This window comes from Phyllobates terribilis, unplaced genomic scaffold, assembly GCF_046119375.1.
Source record: "Phyllobates terribilis strain yellow unplaced genomic scaffold, ASM4611937v1 Scaffold_3__8_contigs__length_932513732, whole genome shotgun sequence".
NCBI lineage: Eukaryota > Metazoa > Chordata > Amphibia > Anura > Dendrobatidae > Phyllobates > Phyllobates terribilis.
This window is the reverse complement of record NW_027362763.1, coordinates 381772338-381799796: the sequence shown is the minus strand read 5'-3', so window position 1 is coordinate 381799796 and position 27459 is coordinate 381772338. Positions and strand designations below refer to the sequence as shown.

Here is a 27459-nt window from a genome sequence, read left to right as displayed (position 1 = left end):
CTTATAAATGGGGTTGAGACCATCAGTTGTGTTGTGCAGAAGTCTGGTGGTTACACAGCTGATAGTCCTACTGAATAGACTGTTAGCTGCTTTTTTCTTGCCATAATACAAATTCTAAGTATAGAAAAACGAGTGGCCGTCATTACTTTAAGAAATGAAGATCAGTCAGTGCGAAAAATTGGGAAAACTTGGAAAGTGTCCCCAAGTGCAATTGCAAAAACCATCAAGCGCTACAAAGAAACTGGCTCACATGAAGACCGCCCCAGGAAAGGAAGACCAAGAGTCACCTCTGCTTCTGAGGATAAGTTTATCCGAGTCACCAGCCTCAGAAATCGCAGGTTAACAGCAGCTCAGATTAGAGACCAGGTCAATGCCACACAGAGTTCTAGCAGCAGACACATCTCTACAACAACTGTTAAGAGGAGACTTTGTGCAGCAGGCCTTCATGGTAAAATAGCTGCTAGGAAACCACTGCTAAGGACAGGCAACAAGCAGAAGAGACTTGTTTGGGCTAAAGAACACAAGGAATGGACATTAGACCAGTGGAAATCTGTGCTTTGGTCTGATGAGTCCAAATTTGAGATCTTTGGTTCCAACCACCGTGTCTTTGTGTGACGCAGAAAAGGTGAACGGATGGACTCTCCATGCCTGGTTACCACCGTGAAGCATGGAGGAGGAGGTGTGATGGTGTGGGGGTGCTTTGCTGGTGACACTGTTGGGGATTTATTCAAAATTGAAGGCATACTGAACCAGCATGGCTACCACAGCATCTTGCAGCGGCATGCTATTCCATCCGTTTTGCGTTTAGTTGGACCATCATTTATTTTTCAACAGGACAGTGACCCCAAACACACCTCCAGGCTGTGTAAGGGCTATTTGACCAAGAAGGAGAGTGATGGGGTGCTATGTCAGATGACCTGGAGCAGACCTGAACCCAATCGAGATGGTTTGGGGTGAGCTGGACCGCGAAGTGAAGGCAAAAGGGCCAATAAGTGCTAAGCATCTCTGGGAACTCCTTCAAGATTGTTGGAAGACCATTTCTGGTGACTACCTCTTGAAGCTCATCAAGAGAATGCCAAGAGTGTGCAAAGCAGTCATCAAAGCAAAAGGTGGCTACTTTGAAAAACCTAGAATATAAGATATATTTTCAGTTGTTTCACACTTTTTTGTTAAGTATATAACTCCACATGTGTTAATTCATAGTTTTGATGCCTTCAATGTGAATGTACAATTTTAATAGTCATGAAAATACAGAAAAATCTTTAAATGAGAAGGTGTGTCCAAACTTTTGGTCTGTACTGTAGTTGTCACCAAAATCACTGTATACCATTGTTGTACATTTGTGACATATCCTGTGGATAGTACATAATTGTAAAAGATGGGAATACCCCTTTGAGTGCTTTGACTCTGCTGCCATACTAAGAATGTAATAATAGCTGGAATGTCTATTGCCTTTGTGATAACATTATGTAAAATGAATTAGATTGTTATCTTGTATTACTTTTCTTTTTACACCAGAAGTATATTACATTGTTATGTATTGTTTTGTAGGCCGGACCTGATTGACATGGATACCGTTGCTGTTCAAAGCAACATTACGAACTTAGAAAATGCTTTTTATGTAGCTGAAAAACTAGGTGTCACCAGACTTTTGGATCCAGAAGGTACAGTATCATTCTTAATATATTTAAGCACCACTCCAGTGGGTTTTTTATTTTACAGCTGTAGCGGAGCCACTAATTTAAGTTCCCTGCCGCATGTCTCATACATATCAGCCACTGTCGTAGTTTGTGACCTTCCGGATCACTCCAGTGTTTGCTAGGTGAGCCGGAAGTCACTTTTCAGTGTAAGTCTATGAGAGTCAGAACGAAGCCAGAACGAGGCTCTCTTAGACTTACACTGAGAGCTTGTGACCGGTACCTCTGACTTCTGTTCAGTCAGAGGTTGCAGTCACAAGATGGCGCTGGACCGGAGTGGTGCTAGGAAGAGCAGAAGACAGCTGTTGATGAGTATAATACTAGGGTCAGGGAACTTACGTTAGTGGCACCACTCCAGTGCTGAGATAAAAAAAAGCTGGAGTGGTGCTTTAAGGATGGATAATAACATGCCTAACATACAATAAATAATAAGAATAATAAAAACAGCAACACTAAAATACTTTCATTTATTCTTTTTCCTTCTTAGATGTAGATGTTTCTTCCCCAGATGAAAAGTCAGTAATTACTTATGTTAGTTCAATGTATGATGTTTTTCCCAAGACACCGGATGGAGGGGAAGGAATCAGTGCAAATGTAAGTAGTGTGGATTTCATGTCTTTACTAACTTTTAAGCTTTTTTTTAATTGAGTTTTGCGCTGTGTCAGCACAAGAGGTGATATAACTCACAGATGCAATACTTCTGCATATCAATATAATACAGATGCCACTTAAGAAATGGGTTAAGCTGTTATGTCGGAAATATTATATAAGGGTGTGCTGGATGACCCATCTAGACCCAGAGAATTATGTTTTCTCTTACCAATGGTGGACATACACTTAGACTGGGAACATGTTCTCTATTTTGAGGCATTTTTTCAACTTTGTTTTTTTTAAGAAAAACTCAAATTCAGATGTTTGTTTGCAGTCTCCTGAAAATTATCAGAAAGTGTGCATACAAAGGGGACGATTCATGAAGACTGGTGTTGTACACGATAGTCTTAATAAAGGAGCATGGTGGGGAAAGATGCGCCAAATTCATTAAAAGGCTCACACAACTTAATGAATTCAGCGAATCTTTTCTGTGGTGTTCTCCTCCATGCACCTCGCCAGAATTTCTACTTCAATCAGGCGATCAGAAACTTGAAGAACAACTCTGACGTAAGTTATGCCACCAAAGTGGTGTAACTTTTCATGAATTTGGGGGGCAGGTGCAGCCATACATTGTTCTGTCCTTCACCCACATTGGACGTGTGAAAATGCCAAAAATCTCTGAGTTTTAGAAAACCTCCATGAATTATTCTTGATGTTTTTATAATGTCTACTGTGTCGCATGTGCTATATATAGCAGTGTGCATCAGCACTTCTATGTAAGTTGAAAATCACAATCTCATATGAACGCTGGCCACAGGTTGGCTTTCATAGGAGGATTGTAATGACAGGCACGGGGATCTTCGGCCCTCGGCTGTCACGAAAACCCATTATCGCCCCGCGATCACGTCATAGGCGTGCCGATGAGAGCATGCATTGACGCACACCATGTCGGCGCGTTTTAAATGCTGCTGTCAAAGATCGGCATGTTAACAGCTGTAGGCGGAGCTCCGCTCCATCTGCGGCTGTTAGAGACACATGATGGCTGATTAAATCTGTAGCATTGGCATCTCTGCCTCCTGCTGGACAGAGACGCCGTTCCCCTCACCGCCACGGCCCTGGTCCGGCGTCTTCCGGCTCCCGTCCTGCAGCTACTGTGGCGCGCACTGCTTGCAGCTTCCCGGGCACCGTGCTTGGGGCACGCGCGCGCTCGCTCCCTCCCTCTTAAAGGGGTCGTGCACACCATCCTAAAAAGTCCCCGGCCAATGGCCGGAGGACTTCCTCTATTTAAAGCACCTCCTCCAATATGGAGGTACCTGTGCAAGGTTGTTGTTCTGTGTGCTACACTTGCTTCAGCCCTCAGGTCCCGCTGCCTGTCAGTACTGCCCGCCAGTCTGCCTGTCAGTCCTGCTCGCCAGTCTGTCTACGGCCCAGCCCGCCAGCCTGTCTATAGTTCTGTCCGCCTGCCTGCTTACCTGGAAGCACCTGCCAGTTACCTGTTGTGCCCACCAGCTCGCCTACCCGGAGCACCTGTCTGGCTATCAGCCGAACCAGCCTGCTTATCTACCCGGTCCACCCGTCAGCCTTCCTGCCATGCTCATCCGCTGTACCGGTCAGTTCCTGCCATCTGACCTGTGGGAGTCACCTGCTCTCACATAAGGTCGGTCCCAGAGTGGCACCTGGTCCCCCTGCTCGGTCCCTCCCTGGTTCATGGAGTCGATTGAGCCGCCGTGCGACCTTGGTCAGGCCGAGTAGGTACTTAGTCACGCCCCTCTGGTCCCTCCTTGCACCGAAGCACAGAGGTTCCACCTCCCGGACCCGTAACAAAATCAGCCGTTATGTGCATGGAAAAATGTTTGCTCGGCGTGCGAGCCTGCATCAAAGTCAGGGAGCTTACATATGACGTACCGGTACGTCATATGTTGATAAGGGGTTAAGCCCTTCTCTACATTTCTTCCAATCCTATTTCCTAAATGTGTGCTTTTTTATTTTACTGTACTTCCTGTGACTTTTCGTTTGAGAGGAGTCTCAAGCAGGGTGTGACAAGAGGCTGGGGCTGCACTCAGCTTTGGGGTGGCGCTGCTGTTACTCACCCTGCTTTTATCACCACCATCAAACGAATTATCATAAGGGGGTGGCGCAGGTGTCACTTGCACTTCTTCTATCACGATTCATTTCAGTGAAAGAGACTGCGGTGTTAGAAGCAATGACTGTGATGGCGGCCGGGGTGCTAACTACTGAGCCAGGATGCCATCATGGGACAGCGGTGACAGTAGCTGTCTTAAGTGACTGCAGTGCTGCCCCCTAATGATGTCCTGTTTCAGGAGGGGTGATAGATGCTGCAGGGAAATGAGTGCAGCCCCATCCTCTTGTGAGAGGAAGTAAAATAAAAAATAAACACTTTTAAGAAATAGCAGGAAAGGCAGAATTGTAGGGAATTTAATAATGAAGCTAATTGCAGAAATGATTAGAGCTTAAAGATATGTAGAATCATAGAATCATAGAATGGTAGAGTTGGAAGGGACCTCCTGGGTCATCTGGTCCAACCCCCTGCTCAAAGCAGGATTCACTAGATCATCTCAGACAGATGTCTGTCCAGCCTCTGTTTGAAGACGTCCATTGAAGGGGAACTCACCACCTCTCGTGGCAGCCTGTTCCACTCATTAATCACCCTAACTGTCAAAAAGTTTTTTCTAATATCTAATCTGTATCTCCTCCCATTTAGTTTCATCCCATTGCTTCTAGTCTTTCCTTGTGCAAATGAGAATAAAGATGATCCTTCTACAATGTGACAGCCCTTGACATATTTGTAGACAGCTATTAAGTCTCCTCTCAGTCTTCTTTTTTGCAAGCTAAACATTCCCAAATCCTGCAACCGTTCCTCATAGGACATGGTTTGCAGACCAGTCACCATTCTGGTCGCTCTTCTCTGAACTTGCTCCAGTTTGTCTATGTCTTTTTTAAAATGTGGTGCCCAAAACTGTACACAGTATTCCAGATGAGGTCTGACCAAAGAGGAGTAAAGACCGATAATGACTTCACGTGATCTAGACTGTATGCTTCTGTTAATACATCCCAGAATTGTATTTGCCTTTTTTGCTGCTGCATCACACTGTTGACTCATGTTCAGTCTATGATCTATTAGTATACCTAAGTCTTTTTCACATGTACTGTTGCTTAGCTCTATTCCTCCCATTCTGTATATGCTTTTTTCATTTTTATTGCCCAGATGTAGTACTTTGCATTTTTCCCTGTTAAAAACCATTCTGTTGGTTGCTGCCCACTGCTCCAGTTTATTTAGGTCTTTTTGAATCCTCTCTCTCTCTTCTCTAGTATTAGCTATCCCTCCTAGCTTTGTGTCATCAGCAAATTTAATCAGTTTACCCTCAATTCCTTCATCTAAATCATTGATAAAGATGTTGAACAATACAGGTCCCAGGACGGAGCCCTGTGGTACCCCACTTGAGACATTCATCCAGCTGGATGTGAAGCCATTTACAACCACCCTTTGAGTCCGATCACTAAGCCAGTTATGAATCCACCTAACAGTTGCCTGGTCCATTGCATACTTGGTCATTTTGGTCATGTATTTATAGAGGGCTTTATAAATATCAGACCACCCTTTTGAAGAAGCACTCCCAGCAAAAACTGTGTTCTCTAATCCCTTATCAATATGTATGTAGTGTGGTGCGGATGCATTAAATACTGATTGCCATCTTCTCTGGTTCCCAGTGACTTTCCGATCCTCTTCTGAACCATGTGATGCCTTTTTAGTTTCGCCATCTTACACTGCGTCTTCTGTTTGAACTGGCTGTTGCTTTTCTATTGTAAGCCTATGAAACTCACATTGAGCCTGTGGTAGGCTTATTTTGAGAAAGTGACTTCCAGTCCACACAGAAGATGCTGTGTAAATCAGCTAGTCTGAATTGTCATCATTTGGTTCAGATGACGATCTGAACACTTAAAACCTGGCAATGTTCATGCATTTTGATAGAAAAAGTGATGCCTTAGTATTGGTCGATCACTCCCCAGTCCACCATAAGCATGCATGCTTTTCGCTTTTATGTCTCCATAGGGCAGGATGTAATGTTGCTTCTATTTGTTTTTTTTTTGTCTTAGGATGTTGAAGTAAAGTGGATAGAATATCAGAATATGGTGAATTACCTGATCCAATGGATTAGGCACCATGTAGCATTAATGGCTGACAGAAATTTTCCAAATACTGTTGCAGAACTAAAGGTAAAACCTCGCTTGTTTTATGTATGTCATATTGTTCTTATTGCGACACACGTCACTACTTAGCTAAATTAACATGTGGTTGTTTTCTAATATATAATATAAATCTATTGATTAACAGATTGTCCACTCCTACAAACTAATGTGTAGACATGCAATATGTCTATGTGAAGAAGTGCTTTCACTATTAGCTTTCCTTGAAAGTATAGTAAAGGTTAAAAATATTCCCTTATTTCAATAAATATACTCATTTTTGAGAAGTATATTTACTTTTCATAGTGAACGTGCAGTTCCCACTCCCTCAGTCATCAAATTGGCACTGTTGTAGGCGGAGGGCACTGTGGAGTTTTACTTTATGCAACATAAATGGGAACAGTAATTTTTACAAACTTTGCATAATATAAGAAATTATGTAATCTATATATCAGAGAAATCTGCTTCCGTTTCACTTAACGTCAGTCTCATCTTCTCACCTCTGTTTCCTGAACTTGCCATCCACTCTGTCTTTCTCATACAAGACAGACTGCCAGCTCATTGTGGTGTCAGGTTTCACAGCCCATAATACTCTATGGAGGGATGAGGGTGAGGAGTGAGGAGCAGAGTGAGGAAACAGGCAAAGAGAGACTTAGAAACGCTCTGCTGAGCTTTCTAACAAGTCTTACCTCACCCTATTCATATCTAAACTGTTCAATACTGATGTATATTTTCTGCCATGCTGCTGCTGGTTGTGTCTGTGTGCTAGCTAAGGATTGAAGAGCAGAAATCAGTCTTTATGTGCTGTGTATGGGAGACATCACAACAGCTAGTCTTCACCCAGTAGCTCAGAGTCAATTGCAAATTAAAAGATACAGCCCACAAAGGGGAAAACTGGTGAAAATGAAAGATAAAGGTCATATAATAGCCAGGAATAGTGTTATTCCTCATGTACACACAGGACATTTGATTCTGAAAAGTTAGTTGAAAGTATGGTATTGGTTACCCATTAAAACTGCAATCCAGACACAACTGTTAACATGCCAATTCATCATTTGCAGTTTTTTTTTAAGTCACTTTTCTTTTATGTTTAGTTGGATTTGTTGCTGTTTTCATAAACCAAATTCTTCAAAATGGCGCACGTGGTTCATGAATATTGCTTAAAGCCAAAAATGCTCTTTATTTTTCTTTTCAACCTGTTTTCTTACTTTTTAACTAGAAAAATTGCATGTTAGGCAAAATGGTGCAAAAATTTGGCAAGATATGTGGCATATAAAATTACTCCATGGTAGGGACATTATCGGCAAATTTTGCAACTTTGTGAAAAATCGCAAATGAAAAATCGGGAAAACATCTGGAAACCCTTACTTAATCTTGCCAACTGTGGCAAACTAAAAACAAACAGGCAAACGCATATAAGTAGATTTAAAAAGTTGTAAATTAAATATGACACGAACTAAAAGAAAGGAGTAAAACACTAAAAACTAGAAAAAAACAAGTGCAAATGCACTAATGGGTCAGGCCCCTTGACTGATGTTTTCTGATCTGAAATTTGTGCATTGAATTAAATTCACTTATCAAGCCCCATAAGTTTAACCCAGGTTGCTTTCTTATGGGGTTAGTTTACCATCATTATTATTTATAATGCTTATTTATATAATGGCATTAATTCCACAGCGTTTTACATACATCATCATCATCACTGTCCCCATTAGGGCTCATAAGTCCGTATCAGTAAGCACCCGGCGGAAGCCCACCCAACTCAGAGAGAATATGCAAACTCTTTGCAGTATGCTGAGAAATTCAAGGGGTTCACCTGGAAAGTGTCCAAAATGTCTGCCATCACATATTTCAAGCTGTAACTTGTCCTAGGTCTACTCTGCTCAGTCAGCCTGACAGCACAGATACTAACTGAGCACAGGTGTACAAATGAGCACAGAGCAGGACCGAATCAGGGGAAAAAACATTCTGCTCAGTCGGCCAAGGAGAGTTTTTGTCAGCTGCTTAAGGCCTGCTCTGTGTCCAGTTGCAAACATGCCAGGCTGAGTGAGAAGATAAGTTACACTCGTTGACAGTGCTGCTGCTCAGCCGGACAGGAACTTGCTTAACATCACTCAGAGACGTTTGTCCCGAACAGTTTTTTTTTTAGGCCGAGACCCTTCCTAAGCATGCCTAACACATGTTGAAATATGTGATGCTGGCCATCTTGGACAACTTATTGGCGAATCCCTTTAAGTAGGGTGTGGTACTGCACCCCTTGCCCAAAGCCGAGAACTGATTGTACCTGCTGAGCTTCTGAACAGCCCACACACGCATTCAGGCTGGCAGGGTGGAAAGACAAGTCTCAGCCACACCAGTATTCCTGGCTAGACAATGCCCGTGATATTGGCCATGACACCTCCTCCATCAACAGCACTGCCTGCAAAGTGAATACGGCGGCGTCTGGCGACAGAACCAGATGTCGCTGGAACAGGTCCAGGTAGGAATGTAACATGCCCTCGTCATAAAGAACCATTCCTCTACTCTCCCCTACATTCATCTGCTCGTTTGTTAGTTAGCCATTAGTGAGAATGTGCAGACCACAGGTAGGAGAAGGTTCTTGTCCAACAAATAAACAGTTTCATGCATCCAGTATGAGGCAGCCAAAAAGGCAGCCATTTCTTTCACTTGAGGGTGTGGCAACCCAACCAAAATCCATGAACTTTTTTTTATCACCCTAATATACAGAGTGGGCCATTTATATGGATACACCTAAATTAAATGGGAATGTTTGGTGATATTAACTTCCTGTTTGTGGCACATTAGTATATGGGACGGGGAAAACTTTTCCAGATGGGTGGTGACCATGGCGGCCATTTTGAAGTCAGCCATTTTGGATCCAACTTTATTTGTTTCAATGGGAAGAGGGTCATGTGACACATCAAACTTATTGAGAATTTCATAAGAAAAACAATGGTGTTCTTGGTTTTAAATTAACTTTATTCTTTCATGAGTTTTTTACAAGTTTATGACCACTTATAAAATGTGTTCAAAGTGCTGCCCATTGTGTTGGATTGTCAATGCAACCCTCTTCTCCCACTCTTGACACACTGATAGCAACACCGCAGAAGAAATGCTAGCACAGGCTTCCAGTATCCGTTGTTTCAGATGCTGCACATCTTGTATCTTCACAGCATAGACATTTGCCTTCAGATGACCCCAAAGATAAAAGTCTAAGGGGGTTAGATCGGGAGACCTTGGTGGCCATTCAACTGGTCCACGACGACCAATCCACTTTCCAGGAAACTGTTACCAGGAAACTGAGTTTTTCCAACAAGATGGTGCACCACCACATTATGGGTGTCAGGTCCGAGCATTCCTACATGAACAGTGTCCATATAAATGGCCCACCCTGTATATTCTTCTCGTTTCTGCCATTTTTTATTTTCTTGATTTCTGTGTTATCTCTGCAGGTACTTTATAACCAATACTTACAATTTAAAGAGAAAGACATACCACCTAAAGAAACAGAAAAAGAAAAGATTAAGCACCTGTACTCATTGCTGGAAGTAAGTTTGGCAAGTATGTTTTAGTGCAATATCTTTGTGAATTATTGAAGCACTTCACATTAAGACTTGTTTTCATTTTAAGGCTTGGATTGAATTTGGACGCATAAAGCTTTGTCAGGGGTATCATCCAAATGACATAGAAAAAGAATGGGGAAAGCTAATCATCGCTATGTTTGAAAGGGAGAAAGCAATCAGACCTGAAATTGAAAGGTATGCAGAAAGGAGCTCATTGCATGCTTAATGCACTGTTGTGCTGTTTTCATGGAAATGTAAAGTATGAAAGCAGGTATTTTAAATAACATGTGTCACATCCAGTATATCACCTTCTCGGGTGCAGTTCCCAGGTTTACTAACTTCTGTAAAGGAAAACTACAGTGATACTAAAATTGAAGGTTACATGTCAAATCTAAAGTATGGATATCAGTTATGGGGTGCAAGAACCAGTGCAGGAGAGATAAAGCAATGTCTTTACAAATGGAATTACTTTTTATATTTAAAATGATGCTCTTTAACACCATGGCGCCATTAACATACATTTATAGTGCTGGCACAGAGTATTCAACAAAACTGACATAAATAGCACAGGGACAGGACCTATGGGTGATAGCTGTAACATATAGCAGCATCTAAGTAGTTAGACAGAGGAAGAGGGCTTCCTCAGTCACCTCATAGTCTAGTGAGGAGCTGCTTTGGTGGTCAGACTGCCTCTCAAATTTTTGAGTAAGCTATTGAGCTGTCCTCCAATATATGAACCCAAGAATGGTACCGTTGAAAATTAAACTTGTATCTCTCATGAATCTACTTTGCATTAAAATTAACAGCTTTTGAAACATGGTTATGGAAAAAAATGTTCCTAAGGTCCCAAATACCTCTATCCCTAAGGAGTTCTTATCATCTTTTCTTCAGGAGCACTCTGTTCTCTACACCCAACTTCCTTCCTTGCAGGGGGCAGTCACCCAACTTCCTTCCTTGCAGGGGGCAGTATGATCCTGGAGACTAACAGCAAGGCTGGTGACCTTCCTGCGCTGCAGGCGTGGACTGAGTTTTCTCCCATGTGACTTGCAGAGGGAGCGTTACCTCTGCTGCATGGGAGAAGCACAGGGGAATGGAGGCTGGTCTGATATGGAGGCTGGTCTGATCAAAGCATAGAGCCTCCAGGCAGAGTATAGTGCTCCTTACCTAGGTAACTGGCCACTCTGAGGCTGCAGGGTAGCTGGTAACCTAGGCAATGAGCTGTACATTATAGAATTAAAAATCTCTCTGTTCATGGGAGTGTAAAATATTTTTAAAAAGAGGGGAAATTGCAAAGTTTATTGTTTTTACATGCACTTTGCGATTTTAACTATTTAAGAACTTGAGACACCCCCTTTATCGAGATAGGCAAGTTTACAATTTATTTACAGTATATTAAATTGAATTCCTCCGCCAATATGCTCTACTCGTGCTCTCTTCAAGGCTTGTTCATAGAGGCACGTAGGATGTGTGTGAAACCCGCCCTGTCCATGGAGTCTGTGTGGCCACTGTGATGGCTTGGGGAGAGATTTTTAAGTAGTCAGTTGCACATGTTTCCAGAATTTAGTGCTCATTACCAAGAGGACAAAGTGTTCAAACCATAACACTCTTACTACAAAGAGGATCCTCAAAGGGAAATAAGGACCTCATTGGATGTGATTTTCTAAAAAGCATTGAAAATATGACTGATTTTAACTTCTTAGCTTGAAACCTTTCACCCTAGCGGACGTGCTGCAACAATTACTTTACCAAACTATGTGCTTGTTGTGCATGCTAATTGTTTCCTACTCATGGTGCTCTGGGATGTAAACATTTCTGGTGGATCAACACACAGACTTGGAACTGTCTGATTGAGAATAATTGAAATATTTGGCATATCCATTTCCCACAGACGCCCAAATGAAGCCGATAAGCCCAAACTTGCTCAGTGTTAGAGCTAGGGAGGAAAGGCAAACTCGAACTGGTATATATGGCTGCAGGCAAAATCCTTTGAAGAGCAATGTGAACATTATTTGCTGGGTTTTGAATTTACATGTTAGAGCCTATTTAAGAAAGGACGCTAGTGGTACTCTTAGCCAGTAGGGATATATTTTAGTTCCTGGAAGCTGTACATTCTGGAGGTTTTTTTACTCTTATCTTTTATCATACTGTCAATTTGGATGGGTGACTGAGGGTCAGCAGTATAAAAATGAACAGCACCTGTTATGGCTACTACAGTAGTGACTCTGTCCTCACGGGGAGCAGTCGAAATAGTGTCGGCTCCAATGAGAACTTACTGTCAGTTCACTGTGGTCCTACAATGATAAATTCATATATAAGCTTTGGTGGTGAACAGTCGAGCGGCACAAGGTATGTGTTACTATATATTTATTAAACCTATCTGTAAAAAATATACATATATATACATATGTTTATGTGCACGTGTGTGTGTGTGTATGTATATATATATATATATATATATATATATATATATATATATATATATATACACACAGAAATATACAGAAGTATAAGATTTCTTAAGAAACACATTTGTGTGTGTATATGTGATATATAATATGTATATGTATAGAAATAAGTTTATATACCATATATAATACATGTATATATACATATGTATTTATATTTACACATCCATATAAATATACACACATACACACATATATATATATATACACACACACACACACACAAATATGTGTTGCTTAAGCATTCTTACACTCATGAAAAACAAATTTACAGAATTTAGTTGTAAATTTTGTCTATTATGTGCTTTCTTTTAGGCAAGAGATGTTACAACAGATTGCAAACCGAGTGCAGAGAGACAGTCTGGGATGTGAAGATAAGCTGATACTAGCTCGGAGTGCTCTCCAAGCTGTGAGTGTTCCCGACACTTTCCAGCAGTTGACTGACGACACTTCATTGTGTTTTAGATTCATTTTCCTTGATTATTTTACACCTTGAGATTCATGCACTTTCTAGTCTAGTGATATTTAGTATAAATCTAACCATTTAGTATGGTTACTTATAATAAAAATGTAATGACGTGCCTGAGCTCTTTGTTCGCTGTTGTAGGACACGAAACGGATGGAATCTGGAATCCAGTTTCAAAATGAAGCTGAGATTGCTGGTTACCTGATCGAGTGTGAAAATCTATTGCGGCAGCAGCTTGTGGACGTCCAAGCACTTGTGGATGGGAAGTATTATCAAGCAGACCAGTTAGTACAGAGGTAATGAAGCTTACATGTACATTTAGAAAGTCGCATTCTAGCATGTTTTCTTGATGCTTTACTGATTATTGCTCTTTCTGTGCATCTGTGCAGGGTTGCCTCTATGCGGGATGAACTACTGGGATTGAGAAATGAGTACTCCTCGTTATACAGCAAAGGACGGATGATTGCTTCTGATCAGACACAATTTATGTTATCAGGAATTTCACAAAGCCTAAACTCAGGATTTTCACAAAGCTTGAACCCTGTAATGAACTCTGCAATGTCCCACAATATGGCACCAATGTCACCAACCGGCATGGCTTCAAGTATATCTGGCAGTATGTCTCCTGCTCTCCCACCTAATCTTGCTCCTGGTCTGCCATCCAGCCTTGCAGCCAATATGTCTCATGGCTTTAATTCACATTTGACTCCTATGACACCATCGTTTACACCAAACTTTAACCCAGGTTTAATCCAGAACTATGCAAGTGGGATGAACTCAAATGCGTTACAGTCTCTCAAGCTCATGCAGGTCAAGAAACCGTTGTTAAAATCGTCTTTTGCTGATCAAAATTTGCCTGATGAAGAAGTGAATGTTAAATTTGTTCAAGACCTTTCCAGCTGGGTGGAAGAAATGCAGGTACAGTCTTTGAACTCTATCCATGGAAAATGGAATTTTTTCTCCATGCCAAACAGTGTGGCCCTAATGTGTACATCTACCTCCTTATTATATTGTCAGTTTAGTACAGAAAACTTGCCGTCTTCAACCAATGTTTAACATTCTGCTCAGATAGTCCTCAACTAATGAATGAAGGTGTAATGTCAAACCTATTAATGTTCCCTGACAGATACAACTAGACCGAGGAGAATGGGGTTCAGAGCTGTCCAGCATTGAAATGCACTTAGAGAATCACAAAAATTTCCATGGGGGTGTTGAAGAATTTGAAACCAGTCTTAAAGAGGCAAAAATGAGCGAGGTATTGGTTTAGTTATGTCTGAATATTTTACTATTGTCAGTATTAGAATTTCACTATTTTGGTCATAATGGCTAATATATATATATATATGATATATTTATATCATATGCATGTATATACATATTATATTTTTTTTTAAATATATGTTTCCCAAGAGAAAGTTCTACAGTTTCTTGCCATGTCAGAAATAACATAATAAGCTGAGCATTTAACCTCAGTACTTAATTCCTGTGCCTTCCCTGCAGCCTATGTTATGCCTGTGCTTGCTTGACGTTCTCAATTGTAACATTAGCAGATTGTGAAACATAATTACATTGTACGCATATTATGCCTCTGGTTATAACACAGCACATAGTCGTATATATTATGTTACCTGGAGCCTGGAATAGCTCTGCTGTTCTGGGAAAGTGTTCAGTTGTGTTATTATTAAACCTCGGTGGAGTTATTATCTGTTCCATCGCTAATGTAGAACTGTGTATACCGGCCTGGTGGAACAAAGTGATTAAACTAAGAATAGGCAAAGCGTCACAGCAAAATGGACGTATATGTCTTTGTAACCAATTTGTACAGTTTAGGATACATTTTATGTTTTTCCGTACGTACATTGTCGTTTACTCTTATTATTCTCTTTCTTTTGCAGCTCCAGATGTCAGGTCCTCTGAAAAGTTCTTATTCTGATGTTCTCAGCAAAGTTGAGGGCTCGTATTCAAAGTTGATGGTACGGCAATTGCTAGTTTTATTCTGATCAGTAATCAGTTAGCTAAAAGTGAGTGAGCGTGAGGGGTGTTGTAGTTCAGACAGAGAGGATAAGGAATGGTCTCTATTTCCTTTTTCCTGGTACTAGAAGGAATTTCTGATATTGTTACTTGCCAGCATGTAAAGTACTACCCGATGATTGCACCCATCGTGAATATTGTTCATGTATTGTAGCATGGCTCTTATTTCTCATTTTGGACACTAATTGTTATTAGAGTGTAATTATTCTCAGTGGTCGTTGATGTACTATAGCAACCTTCTAAAACTTTTATTCAATTGAACAGTTTTGGATTGGACTCAATATATAGATATCCATCATCACCATCCCAAACTTAAAGGAGCACATTAATGTTTTTTTTATTTCTCACTTTGGTAGCCATGATGTGTGTATGTGTAATGAGTGTAGTAATATACCCACCGGTCGCCATCTTTAGCCATGTTCACTGGCACTCTGGTCTGCTCCAACGCCACGTAACGGCATTTGTAACATGCTGGATTATGCAGTGTTTTCTTTGTGGAGCAGTGCTAACTCCGCAAGTCTATGAGGCGTTCTGTGTCACATAGACTGACATTGTACAAATGTAAAAAGTGACCTCCGCTCCACATAACAGACACTGTGTGATTCTGCAGGTCACAGATGTGGTCAAGTGAGGCTGGAGCAGAGCGCCAATGAGAACAGTGACTAGTGAGTGTGTTACCGCACTCCTGACACATACACATAGTATTGTTACCAAAGGGAGAAATAAAATAAAAAAATCAACAGAGTACACCTTTAAAGACCCATCAGATCTCCTGGAATATATGCATATATATATATATATATATATATATATATATATATATATATATATATATATATATATACATATATATATATATATATATATATATATATATATATATATATATTGCATTGGGTGGTTTCTCTTATTCCTCCTAAAATATATGAATAAAGTGAGAACTGAGTGTTACCCTTGTCAATGAGAGGTGTCCTCATACTGCCTGACACTGTCCAATCAGTGCTGACAGTACAGAGAGACACCCTATTGCCTGGGGACCTTGTTTTTAATTTATTCATACATTTCTAGGAAAAGTAGCAGGAGGAACCACATAAAGTATTGTTCTAAGGGAAAGTGATCCAGAATTGGTACTTCATGGGGTGTACAAATATTTACTAAAACAGACATGTCAGGAGAATTGACAATTGCTGTTTTTCCCCTTGAACTAGGGCTAATGTTTCAGTTACAGTTACAGGGGGCATTAACAATAGAAAATAAAACTTAAACTTCACAGAGAGCACAATTTATAAAAAAAAATACATAAATATATTCAAGAAAATCCCAAATATGTAGTTCAGTGACATGTTACAGCTTTCAAATAGGAAGCTGGGCTATGTTTGGGTGTTGACAGGGGTTATTGACAAGCGGTCTGAAATCGCTTAAAGTTAAGCATTTCAGGTAATATGTTGTTATTTTTGTTCCCTTCATTTATTTTTTTTTTTAGAATAAATCAAGAAGCCGACAAAAACACCTGGAATCCCTCCACAGTTTTGTCACCAGAGCCACAAGGGAGCTAATATGGTTGAATGAAAAGGAAGAGGAGGAGGTAGCATATGATTGGAGTGATAGAAACCAAAACATACCATCTAAGAAGGACTATCATGGCGTAAGTGTCCAGTACTTAGCGTATTAATGTATAAAGGAAAATCGGCTGTTATTCGTGTTATCAAGTCACCCTGGTTGTAATCTAAACATCAGTGTTAGCGCAGAATGAGGCCAAGCCGGAGCCAGAGAACAGCTGGACTTGTGTATTTCATGTGGACACTGCTCTCCTACTACAGCCAACCTCATTCTGCACAGGCTCTGTAAGAGAGTCTACAGCATCCAGATTATGCACTGACATACACTAATGCATATAAAATAAATTATATTTGATACATTTTCTTTGATCTCTATTTATAAAGGATTTAATGAGGGAACTTGATCATAAAGAAGAAGTCATTAAATCTGTACAAGACACTGCAGAACAGCTGCTGCTCCAGAATCATCCTGCCAGATCCACTATTGAGGTGAGTGCAGCAATTCTTTAAATTTTAGTGTATCATAATAACATCATGGTTTACTTCTGTTACACTTTTTCTTTATCTTTTCTTTAACTGAGCATTAATATGCCTTTTTTTAAATCAAATGTTTTTTTTATTAATTTTTAAAGATTTTCACAAAGGTAAAAAAAACAAAACAACAACAACCAGACAAACATTGGAGAAACACAGTTCTCCACCCCCAACCTTAAGAAGCATTAAACATGAGTTATTTATTCATCTTGGCTCTGCAAAACCAGCATAATTAGATGAACAAATATTTGAACATAGTAACAATAGTCAATGAGCATTAATATGCCTTAAAGGAAATCTGTCAGCAGGTTTTTGCTATCCCATCTATGAGTAGCATGATGTAGGAATAGAGACCCTGATTCCAGTGATGTATTTCTTTACTGGGCTGATTGCTGTCATTTTTATAAAATCGCAGTTTTCTCAACTGCAGATCTACCTGTTCTCTGAATGCTGAGCTGAGTTTAACCCACCCACACCACTGATTGGCAGCTACCCTGTGCATAGGCAGAAAGCTGCTTATCAGTGGTGGTGGCAGAGTTTGACTACATAGCCTGTGTTTATTGTGTTCCTTCTGTATCAGGGACATCAAATAAAAATGATCTTGTGACACAGTACTGTAAGTCTTAGACACATGTGATGCCATCATATAGTAGAAATCTGTAATATCTGACCATCATTGAATTCCAGAAATTTCCCAGTAGAATCAAGTAGGTTTGTTCATTATTAGTCTTGTATTCTGGAAATCATTGGTGGCCTGTAGTGGTCTCATGGATGTCTATGACCGTTCAGATGATCATTTTGACGGAATTTGAATAGGGGTTTGTCAAAAGTCTTCTTTACTTGGTGACAGCAAGAATAGAAAAGTATGCTGCCATATTCCATCCAATAAAAATAACGTAACACACCAATTATTGATCTTCTTCATGATTTGTTTCATTAGTAGTGGATCCATTTTCACAGTGGTCTAAATACGACCTTATGTTTAATCACAAAGGGTTTACTGAGTGTTCCATTATAATTTATGGAGATATGAGGTCAGTTTAGAAATGGCGTATTGCCGCAGAATAAACTCTGAATATCGGTGAGACATGAGATGTGGATAAGCTTTCCAAAAACAGAAGCACCCAAAATGTTATTCTGCCGATGGAAATGGTGCTCCATGAATTTCACCCAGTGTAATACAGCACATGCACTTATGGGTTTTACTGTGAATTTGTGGTAAAAGCTGAAATGATAAAAAAAAAAAAAAAGCATAACATCTTTTGTAAAAAAAAAAAAAAAAAATTAGACTCACTCATTATAAGTCAAGGGGTACGGAAAAAGCCGATAACATGCTGGTAACATACTGGTCACCATCAGTATGTCATGCATTTTTCATGGATACATTAAAATTTATAAAGATAGAAAACTGTATTTGTCTTTATTTTTTATGAAATTGTTCATGTAAAAAGTGTCCCCAGAAGGACATATGGATGTAAAAAAATACAGACACACTGATGACAGTACAGATGGGAAAGCACTGTTTCTGCATGTACAACAGACAATTTTGCATGTGCTCATGTGAACACAGCCTAAGTAGATAAAACCTAACTTCCAACATGTGCTCATATCTGTTACTATCTGCATTGCACTAAGCTGCCTGTCTCCTACCTCTAGGCCTACAAAGCCGCCATGCAGACACAGTGGAACTGGATATTGCAGCTGTGCAGTTGTGTGGAGCAACATATACGACAAAACACTGTCTACTTCGAGGTATTTCATTCACTTCATTAACAGGTTTTGGGGTGGATGACCACCTTTATTGATTGTCATACACAGATTCTCATAAAAATATTAAACACAGACCGTGAATTTGCTGATATAATTATTGTTCTTTGTGGTGTTTTTTCTCCGATGAATATTATGTTAGCCATAATAAAGTATATGGAAAAGGGTTGTCACGATGGAAAAAAAATCTATTGTCTAGTTTACTGAAATATAGACTCCCATGCACATTAAAAGTCATCCAAGCCCACTAACATTGGCAGGTTAGCAGACCATCTAAGGTGTATGGGGGTCTCCAGACTTTCCTCGGAATTCAAATGCCCAATTCTTTTTGTTCCCTGGGTAGATAGACTAGTGTCTGAAAACTGTTTTCTCTACTCTCTCCACTGACACATAGACACTTTGCCAAACTGTGCGTTTGGGAGATGGGAAAGGTAGTTGTCTAAGGCAGGGCTGTGGAGTCAGAGTTGAAGTCGTGAAGTCGGAGTCAGTGTCCATTTTGGTGGAGTCGGAGTCTGTATAATATGGAACGACTCCGACTCCTAAAACATATATAATAAATTGGGTACAGTAATTCAATGTCGGATGTGCTGTAAATGTTTTCATAAGAATTTGGGAAAGTTATGAAATGTCCTATAAATGTCTGTTCTGTTCCTGATCTAAGGATCTCGGCTTTTAGTTGAGATGAATCTGTGCTGCACTTTATGTATACGCTCAGTAGAGAGGAAGGGCTGTGGAGTCAGAGTCGTGGAGTCTAAGTTGGAGTCGGGAGTCATGGAAATTGAGGAGTCGGAGGTTTGGCTTACCGACTCCACAGCCCTGGTCTGAGGTGTAACGACACCTACTCTCTCTTCTACTCTTTATTTATGTGTACAGCTCCAGTATAGCCACTGATCCTCATGGTCACTCTTCCTCACAATGGTCATGCATATGTTTTCCAGTTAGTCATCATGAACCTGACTGTGTTCATTTTGGCTCTTAATACATGAGCAATATAGAACCCACACGATATTGCAGCCACATAGTTCCATATCAGTGCTTGTATGGAAGAACTTGACCTGCTATTCACCACCTAATGCTGCAATTTTTATGTGATCACTGGATTAAAAAAAATGTATCTAAGCATTTCACTACATTATTGTCCATACTTTATTGTCTGCATGGCTTTACTAAAGCACATTAATACCTTTTTGAGCTTGTGTGATAGGAATGGAGCCTTTATGGTAACTTTGTAAAAAGTCTGATTTTGAGCCTTTCATTATTTGTTTCAATGTGTGATCACCAAAATCACCATTCCAGGTTTACTGGCATGATATGTATATGACAAACTTTTTTATTTTATTTTGTATTGTAGTATTTCAGTGATGCCAAAGATGCCACCGAATATCTGAAGACCTTAAAAGATTCCATACTGAGGAAGTATAGCTGTGACAAATCAACCAGCGTACATAAACTGGAAGACTTAGTACAGGAATCAATGGTAATGGCCACTGAAGCATGTATTCCTTTATCATTTTAAGATGTTACGTACATATTGCTATGTGAATTTTAGAAGGGCCCCTGAATGGGACTCCCTTCTTTTTCCTGAAGTGAAAAGATTCCACAAAGAGCTTCTTTTCCTATGGAAGACGTAGTGCGAACATGCATTGCATAATCAACAATTTACCTGTAGGGGTGCCATGTTATAGTGGCTCATTTTTCCAGTTGCCAGTCTATACTATGCAATTTCAGAAGTAGCAGAAACATATCCCATTTTTCTTGCCATGTGGCTCAAAAGCTGCACATGACCTTAGTGTTTGTAGAGGGAAATAATTAGATACTAGTGATGAGTGCAAGTGCTTGTTAGTCGAGTTTTTCTAGGGTGCTCGGATATGCACTGAGTATCGCGGGTGCTCAAGTGACATGTTTAAGTCCCCACCGCTGCATGTTTCACGGCTGTTAGACACCACAAAACATGTGAGGATTGTCCTTGTTTGTCTAACAGCCGCGAAACGTGGCCGTGGGAACTCAAACATGTCACTCGAGCACCCGTGATACTCGGTGCATACCCGAGCACCCTAGGCAAACTCGAGTAACGAGCACGTGCACTCATCACTATTAGATACTCTAAATTCCCGTAAACAGTTGGTTATAAAATTACTCCTATTGTCCAGGCATCAACTATAGTTCCTAAATCGCTCTGGCAGGTACTAACCTATCGAGAGAACATTCTTGTGGGATTTCATCTACTCGTGGGCATTTGGAGGTACAATTTTTAGAGCACCTGGTAATTTCATAGGGCGTAGTATAGAAAGGTTTTCTTGAAATCCAAATTGCTAGAATACAGGGAGAATTTGGAAGTAGTGCATTTGTTGATATATGCTATTTAAAAAAACAAAAAAAACAAACCCACAATATTTCAATCAACCAAAATCAAGTGTCCTAAACCATCAAACAGCATGAGAAACTATTCACTGCTAATAATGACGAACACTGAAGATAATTGATTGTGCCGACTGTTTAATGTCATACGTAACATTCTTCTTTCTAACCATTCAGGAAGAAAAAGAGCAGCTTTTACAGTACAAAAGCACAGTTGCCAGCCTCGTCGGGAGGTCAAAGGCAGTGGTTCAGTTAAAACCAAGGAACCCAGACAATCCACTGAAAGCATCACTTCCAATTCGATCTATATGTGACTACAGACAAATTGAGGTCAGTATATGATTCAGTGGGCAGTGTACGCCCTCCCTTACTTGTTCATGTTCACATGCCTGTAACATGGTATTCTCAGGTCTGTATTCAGAAGAACATTCTTTAGTGCTTGTCTACACTTATCCACAATCATCCATAGTTTGATCTCCTGTATAACAGAAGTCTCATTATGCTAGGCAAGAAAAATACTCCAGAAATTGCTCCAGAGCAGAAGGAAGGGAGTTGCCCTCTGCAGAATTTAAAACAAACAACACAGATTACTCCTGTTCTAGCCACAGCCTTGTTTCCCTGCCTGTCTCAGTCCTTTCTAGCACAGACTTGGTTCCCCGCCAGTCTCAGTCCTTTCTAGCATAGCCTTGGTTCCCTGCCACTCTCAGTCCTTTCTAGCATAGCCTTGGTTCCCAGCCGGTCTCAATCCTTTCTAGCATAGCCTTGGTTCCTCACCAGTCTCAGTCTTTTCTAGCATAGCCTTGGTTCCCCACCAGTCTCAGTCCTTTCTAACATTGTCTTGGTTCCCCACTAGTCTCAGTCCTTTCTAGTACAGCCTTGGGTCCCCGCAAGTGTCAGTCTTTTCTAGTATAGCCTTGGTTCCCGCAAGTCTCAGTCCTTTCTAGCACAGCCTTGGTTCCCTGCCAGTCTCAGTCATTTCTAGCATAGCCTTGGTTCCCCGCCAGTCTCAGTCCTTCCTAGCACAGCCTTGGTTCCCCGCCGGTCTCAGGCCTTCCTAGCACAGCCTTGGTTCCCCGCCAGTCTCAGTCCTTTCTAGCATAGCCTTGGTTCCCCGCCAGTCTCAGTCCTTTCTAGCATAGCCTTGGTTCCTCGCCAGTCTCAGTCCTTTCTTGCACAGCCTTGGTTCCCCGCCGGTTTCTGTCCTTCCTAGTATAGCCTTGGTTCCCCGCCTGTCTCAGTTCTTGCTAGCATAGCCTTGGTTCCCCTCCAGTCTCAGTCCTTTCTAGCTCAGCCTTGGTTTCCCGCTGGTCTCAGTCCTTTCTAGCAAAGCCTTGGTTCCCCACCGGTCTCAGTCCTTTCTAACACAGCCTTGGTTCCCCGCCGGTCTCAGTCCTTCCTTTCTAGCACAGCTTTGGTTCCCCACCAGTGTCAGTCCTTTCTAGCACAGCCTTGGTTCCCCGCCAGTCTCAGTCCTTTCTAGCAAGCCTTGGTTCCCTGCCGGTCTCAGTCTTTTCTAGCACAGCCTTGGTTCCCTGCCGGTCTCAGTCCTTTCTAGCACAGCCTTGGTTCGCCAACGGTCTCAGTCCTTTCTAGAATAGCCTTGGTTCCCCGCCGGTCTCAGTCCTTTCTAGCACTGCCTTGGTTCCCTGCTGGTCTTAGTCCTTTCCAGCACAGCCTTGGTTCCCCTCCCACCTCAGTCCTTTTCTTCTCCTTTTGTGCATGTCTATACATTGGATCCCCATCCTAATAGAACTTCATTTTCCTAGGGTTATCAGGCCTCTCTTCACTAGTTTGATGTCCCTAGTTCCCTATTCAGTTGATGTAATTTTCCTTAGAGCGGCTTTACACTCTTTGACAATGCAGACAGTCGTCCTTATTCATGTTACTGGTCAGTTTAGTAAGGCGAAATCAGAGAATGATTGCATTTACAAGCAGTGATTTGCTGTGGTTGTGAGTTTGGTTTTCAGCACTACTGGAGATTTGCAATGACGACCTAAGCTTTATTTTTAAGCTAGCTTTCATCTAAACTATTGGCCTGTAGGTCTTCACACCATGGGTGGGGAATCTTTTTTCTGCCAATGGCCATTTGGTTATTTATTCCATCCTTGGTACAAATTGTGCTTCAGCTCCGCCCATAGCATACACCCTGACGCTGGCACTGGTGTTAGGGGGTAATCTTTCATTGCATGCTCCTCAGCGCTCAATAGTGAACACTCCATGCACTCACACAAGGCAAGAAGAAATTAATGGGCCGGCAGATATCAAAATACAGCTAACAACCCAAGAAATGCGGTTCCCTGGAATCTGCCAGATAGAAGGTCATCGAGGGCTGTAAACGACCCACGGGCCTGAGGTTGCCCGCCCCTGCTTTACACGTAGAGATGATTGTAATCGTGGATTACAATCATAGCGGAAAACTGTTGGAAACTTAAAGTCGTTAAATAATGCAGCCAAATTTACCATACAGACTTTCTGCAGTTTCCGCACAATTTTATCACTGTGGTGGTGATAGCTGTCTCTCTTCTATTTCACCTCTACTAATAAAAAAATGACCTACAGTCTACTCTTTCATATTGCACAGGATTCGATTTAAAGACGGCTGACAAAACATCTCACAAAAACAAAATAATTGTTTTTCTATCTTTACAACTAGATAACTATTTACAAGGATGATGAATGTGTACTGGCAAGCAACTCACACCGTGCAAAGTGGAAAGTGATCAGTCCTACCGGCAACGAAGCCATGGTCCCATCGGTGTGCTTCACCGTGCCACCACCAAACAAGGAAGCTGTAGAGTCCGCAAACAGGTACAATCTACTAATAGTCTGTGGAAAGAATAATACGACTTTAATAATGGTCAAAGACTAATAGAATAAATTAGCAGACTCCATCTCCTTTGCTGATCTTTTGTTAAAGGGTTCTTAAAAAAATTTCCTATTATCATCTATTCCCAGCATATGCGATGAATTGCAGATCGGTGGTAGGTATGACCACTGAGACTCCCACCAATCTCATGAATGGGGCTCTGAAATGTCTTGTGGTGATACATCGGTGGCTGCAAATGAGCACCAACCCTTCATTAACTCTGTGTGGGACTGCCAGATATACCTAAAGGCCGTACTTGTCTAACTCCGGCAGTCCCATAGACAGATAGATGGCTGCACTCACACAGAGCATTTTAGTGTCCCTTATCTCAGGATCGATGTTGGTCTCAGTGGTCGGACTGGGATAGGTGATAACCATTCATATTTGCTATGTAATCTGATAGCAGCATGATGTAAGGACAGAGACCCTGATTTCAGTGATGTGTCAGTTACTAGGCAGGGTTTTGCTGTTTCAATAAAATCAGTGTTTTATGAGCACGAGCTTATCATTAGAGGACTAGGTGTCTTGTACCTCATAGTCCATCCACACCACCACCTCTGATTGCAGATTTTTGTGTACTCTGTGCATAGGTAGAACGCTGCTAATCAGTGGTGTGGGTGGGGTTATACACAGTTCATTATTCCAAGCTCTGCTCAATATGCAGCAGAGAAAATTGTGATTCTATCACAACTGCAGCAGCCAGTAAACTAAGTGATACATCAGTGGAATCAGGGCCGTTGCCCCTACATCATGCTGGTGTTAGATTACATAGCAAAAACCTGCTCAGATTCCCTTTAAGCTCTTAAAATGGTGTAAAACAATAAAAGCTGTAATAATCAACAATACCCTACTGCTCTTGTGCCAATTTGTGACTGGCCCTTTGCTGGTCTTTATATAACTGACTCCAGGGATGTTGTGTCAGTACGACATGTAAACACTGCAACCAATCACTGGCCACAACAGCAACTTCAGTGGTGTTGACACAACACTGCTGCAGTCAGTGATTGGATCTGGAGGTCACAATTCATGTTGACACGTCATGTTTGGTGGGGAGCATGCACAGGAATAACTGGGGATCAATACGTTGAGTATTACCCTTAGGCTATTTAAAGGGGTATTCCCATCTCTAAGATACTATCCCAACATGTAGTAGGTTCAAAAATATTAATATTAGCAAATACCCCCAATTAGAAATGTAGTATAGTTCTTATGATTCACTGTGTCGCTAATCCCATTTGCAGGGCATTGCAGTAGCTTAGGTATCCGTCGTTACAACCACTAACAACTAACTTACTATATAAGTGGTATAACCATGGATACCTAAGCTACTGCTGTGCCCTGCACATGGGGTAAGCAACATAGCGAATCAGAAGAACTATACTACATTTCTAATTAGAGGTATTTTCTAATATTATTGCACCTACTACATGTTGGGATAGGATCTTGGGGTTGGAAATACTCCTTTATCATCATTGTAAGCTTTTTTAAATTTCATTCAATGTATGTGGTTGGACAATCACTTTAACTTGAGTTTAAAGTATAACAGTATACAGTTAGCAACTAAACTCAGTGGTGGCTGCAGATTGTCAGCATGTCGTCTTTCAAATCAATGTCCATTTAGGGTATTTTTGTATCAAAAAAACACAGGAAAGATGGCAATAAAATAACGGTATAGTGATAGGCATGCATTTATAGGCAAAGATTTAAATGTTAAAAGTTAGAAATGATGAGTAACTCATATAAGTCAGAAACCGTTTTAGTTTCTTTTATCCAACAAATTTAAAAAGTAACCGTTGTTTTCATAAATTAATAGTAAATGAGAAACTGTCATCTCCTATCTCAGTAATAGGAAAATCTGTCTTCACTGAACACTGATTTTACCCATGAATTGAGAGTGAATGATCTGTCCAGGAGGAGAAAGATGCAGATTCCTCTAATAAGATATATTACGTGTGTACTTTTGTTTTATCAGTTAAAAGTTAAAATGATGGTTACTCTTTTAAGTGTAATTGATTGAATACCATATATAACTGCTTCCGAGAATCTCCCCAAAATTAGTGTCTGCCAAGTTTTAAAACGTTATTATGAAACTATCAGTTTTGAAGAATAGATAATTTTATTATAAATTTCCATTTGCAATATTTCATTGCAGGATTGAGCAAATGTATCAAAGTGTTTTGTCACTCTGGCATGAATCCCATATCAACATGAAGAGCATGGTATCCTGGCATTACTTAATGAATGAAATTGAAGCCATCCGAGGAAGCAAAGTTTCTTCAGTATGTTTATTTTTTTTTATCTTAAAAGGGGTTTTCCCACAAAAAAAAGTTAATTTTAATCAATACATCTTGGAATAATAATAAGTTCCACAATTGAATGTATTCAAATAAAATGTTCCTGTGCTGAGATAATCTTATAAATGTGCCCCTGCTGTGTGCTGTGTAATAGCTGTGTCTGACCATACAGGAACATGGTCTGATCATTCCACATCTCCTGGGCAGGGGAGGAAGCAAAAGAGAATACAAACATTACAGCAGGGGATCACAGCTGAATATTTGAAGTAAAACATTGTTTAAAAGCAGGCAGTGAAATGTTTTACTTCAAATAAAGAATCAGCTGTGATCCCATGTTGTAATGTCTGTATACTCTTTTGCGCCCTCCTCTGCCCAGGAGCTGTGGTATGATCAGACCATGTTCCTCTACAGTCAGAAACAGCCATTACACAGTACAAAGCAGGGGCACATTTATAAGATTATCTCAGCACACGAACATTTTATTTGAATACATCCAATTGTGGAATTTATTATTATTATTCCAAGATCTCTTGATTAAATTTAACTTTTGTTCATGAAAAAAAAAACGTTTAATTCTTGTTTCAGATCGCTTACAGATATATAGCTATATTGATTTATTTCTGCCTGTTTTATTGTGGAACAGCATTTTATTATAGCACAGATTATAGTATTTTAGTTATCGTAAAGTGGAACTCTGCTCATCTGCACTGGTGTTAAGTCTGTTTGTATACCCATAAAAATAACCCTAATAAAATACATTAGGGATTTGTTTGCCTGTTCATCCTGGTACCTTCCCTATTTTTCCACCAGTTACTAAACTTTGCTGCTATCTAAAGACGTGCAAATGCAAATATTGGCTGATATGTATAGATTTAGACAACAAAAGTGGTAAATATGACACAAAACTCCGCTCATATACGTTTGGCTAGCCTGTGGAGCCAGCTTACACTACTGGTGATGGTATTTTTGCTGTTGCTGTAATCCCGCTAGTGCTATTTATATGGAAATAATATCTAGGTCTATGTATTTATGGAACGCAGCCCTTCCAACAAAGAATAGATT

General features: G+C 40.6%; 1 protein-coding gene across 29 annotated transcripts in view; it reads left to right on the top strand.

Annotated features, from left to right (window-relative positions):
• DST (dystonin) overlaps positions 1-27459 on the top strand; it is a 744334-nt gene that overhangs the window by 425272 nt on the left and 291603 nt on the right. For 26 of the 29 annotated variants that reach the window (XM_073675444.1, XM_073675441.1, XM_073675455.1 and 23 more), the window contains 17 exons: positions 1552-1664; positions 2185-2291; positions 6405-6524; positions 9947-10042; positions 10125-10252; positions 12838-12931; positions 13130-13284; positions 13378-13906; positions 14115-14243; positions 14884-14961; positions 16503-16664; positions 16963-17067; positions 18769-18864; positions 20231-20356; positions 21415-21567; positions 23891-24045; positions 26256-26382. In XM_073675444.1, the coding sequence (XP_073531545.1) occupies positions 1552-1664; positions 2185-2291; positions 6405-6524; positions 9947-10042; positions 10125-10252; positions 12838-12931; positions 13130-13284; positions 13378-13906; positions 14115-14243; positions 14884-14961; positions 16503-16664; positions 16963-17067; positions 18769-18864; positions 20231-20356; positions 21415-21567; positions 23891-24045; positions 26256-26382 (2473 nt within the window). Of the gene's footprint in view, positions 1-1551; positions 1665-2184; positions 2292-6404; positions 6525-9946; positions 10043-10124; positions 10253-12069; positions 12404-12837; positions 12932-13129; positions 13285-13377; positions 13907-14114; positions 14244-14883; positions 14962-16502; positions 16665-16962; positions 17068-18768; positions 18865-20230; positions 20357-21414; positions 21568-23890; positions 24046-26255; positions 26383-27459 lie in introns of those variants that run through there. The other 3 variants (XM_073675460.1, XM_073675450.1, XM_073675461.1) reach the window with 2 other exon arrangements.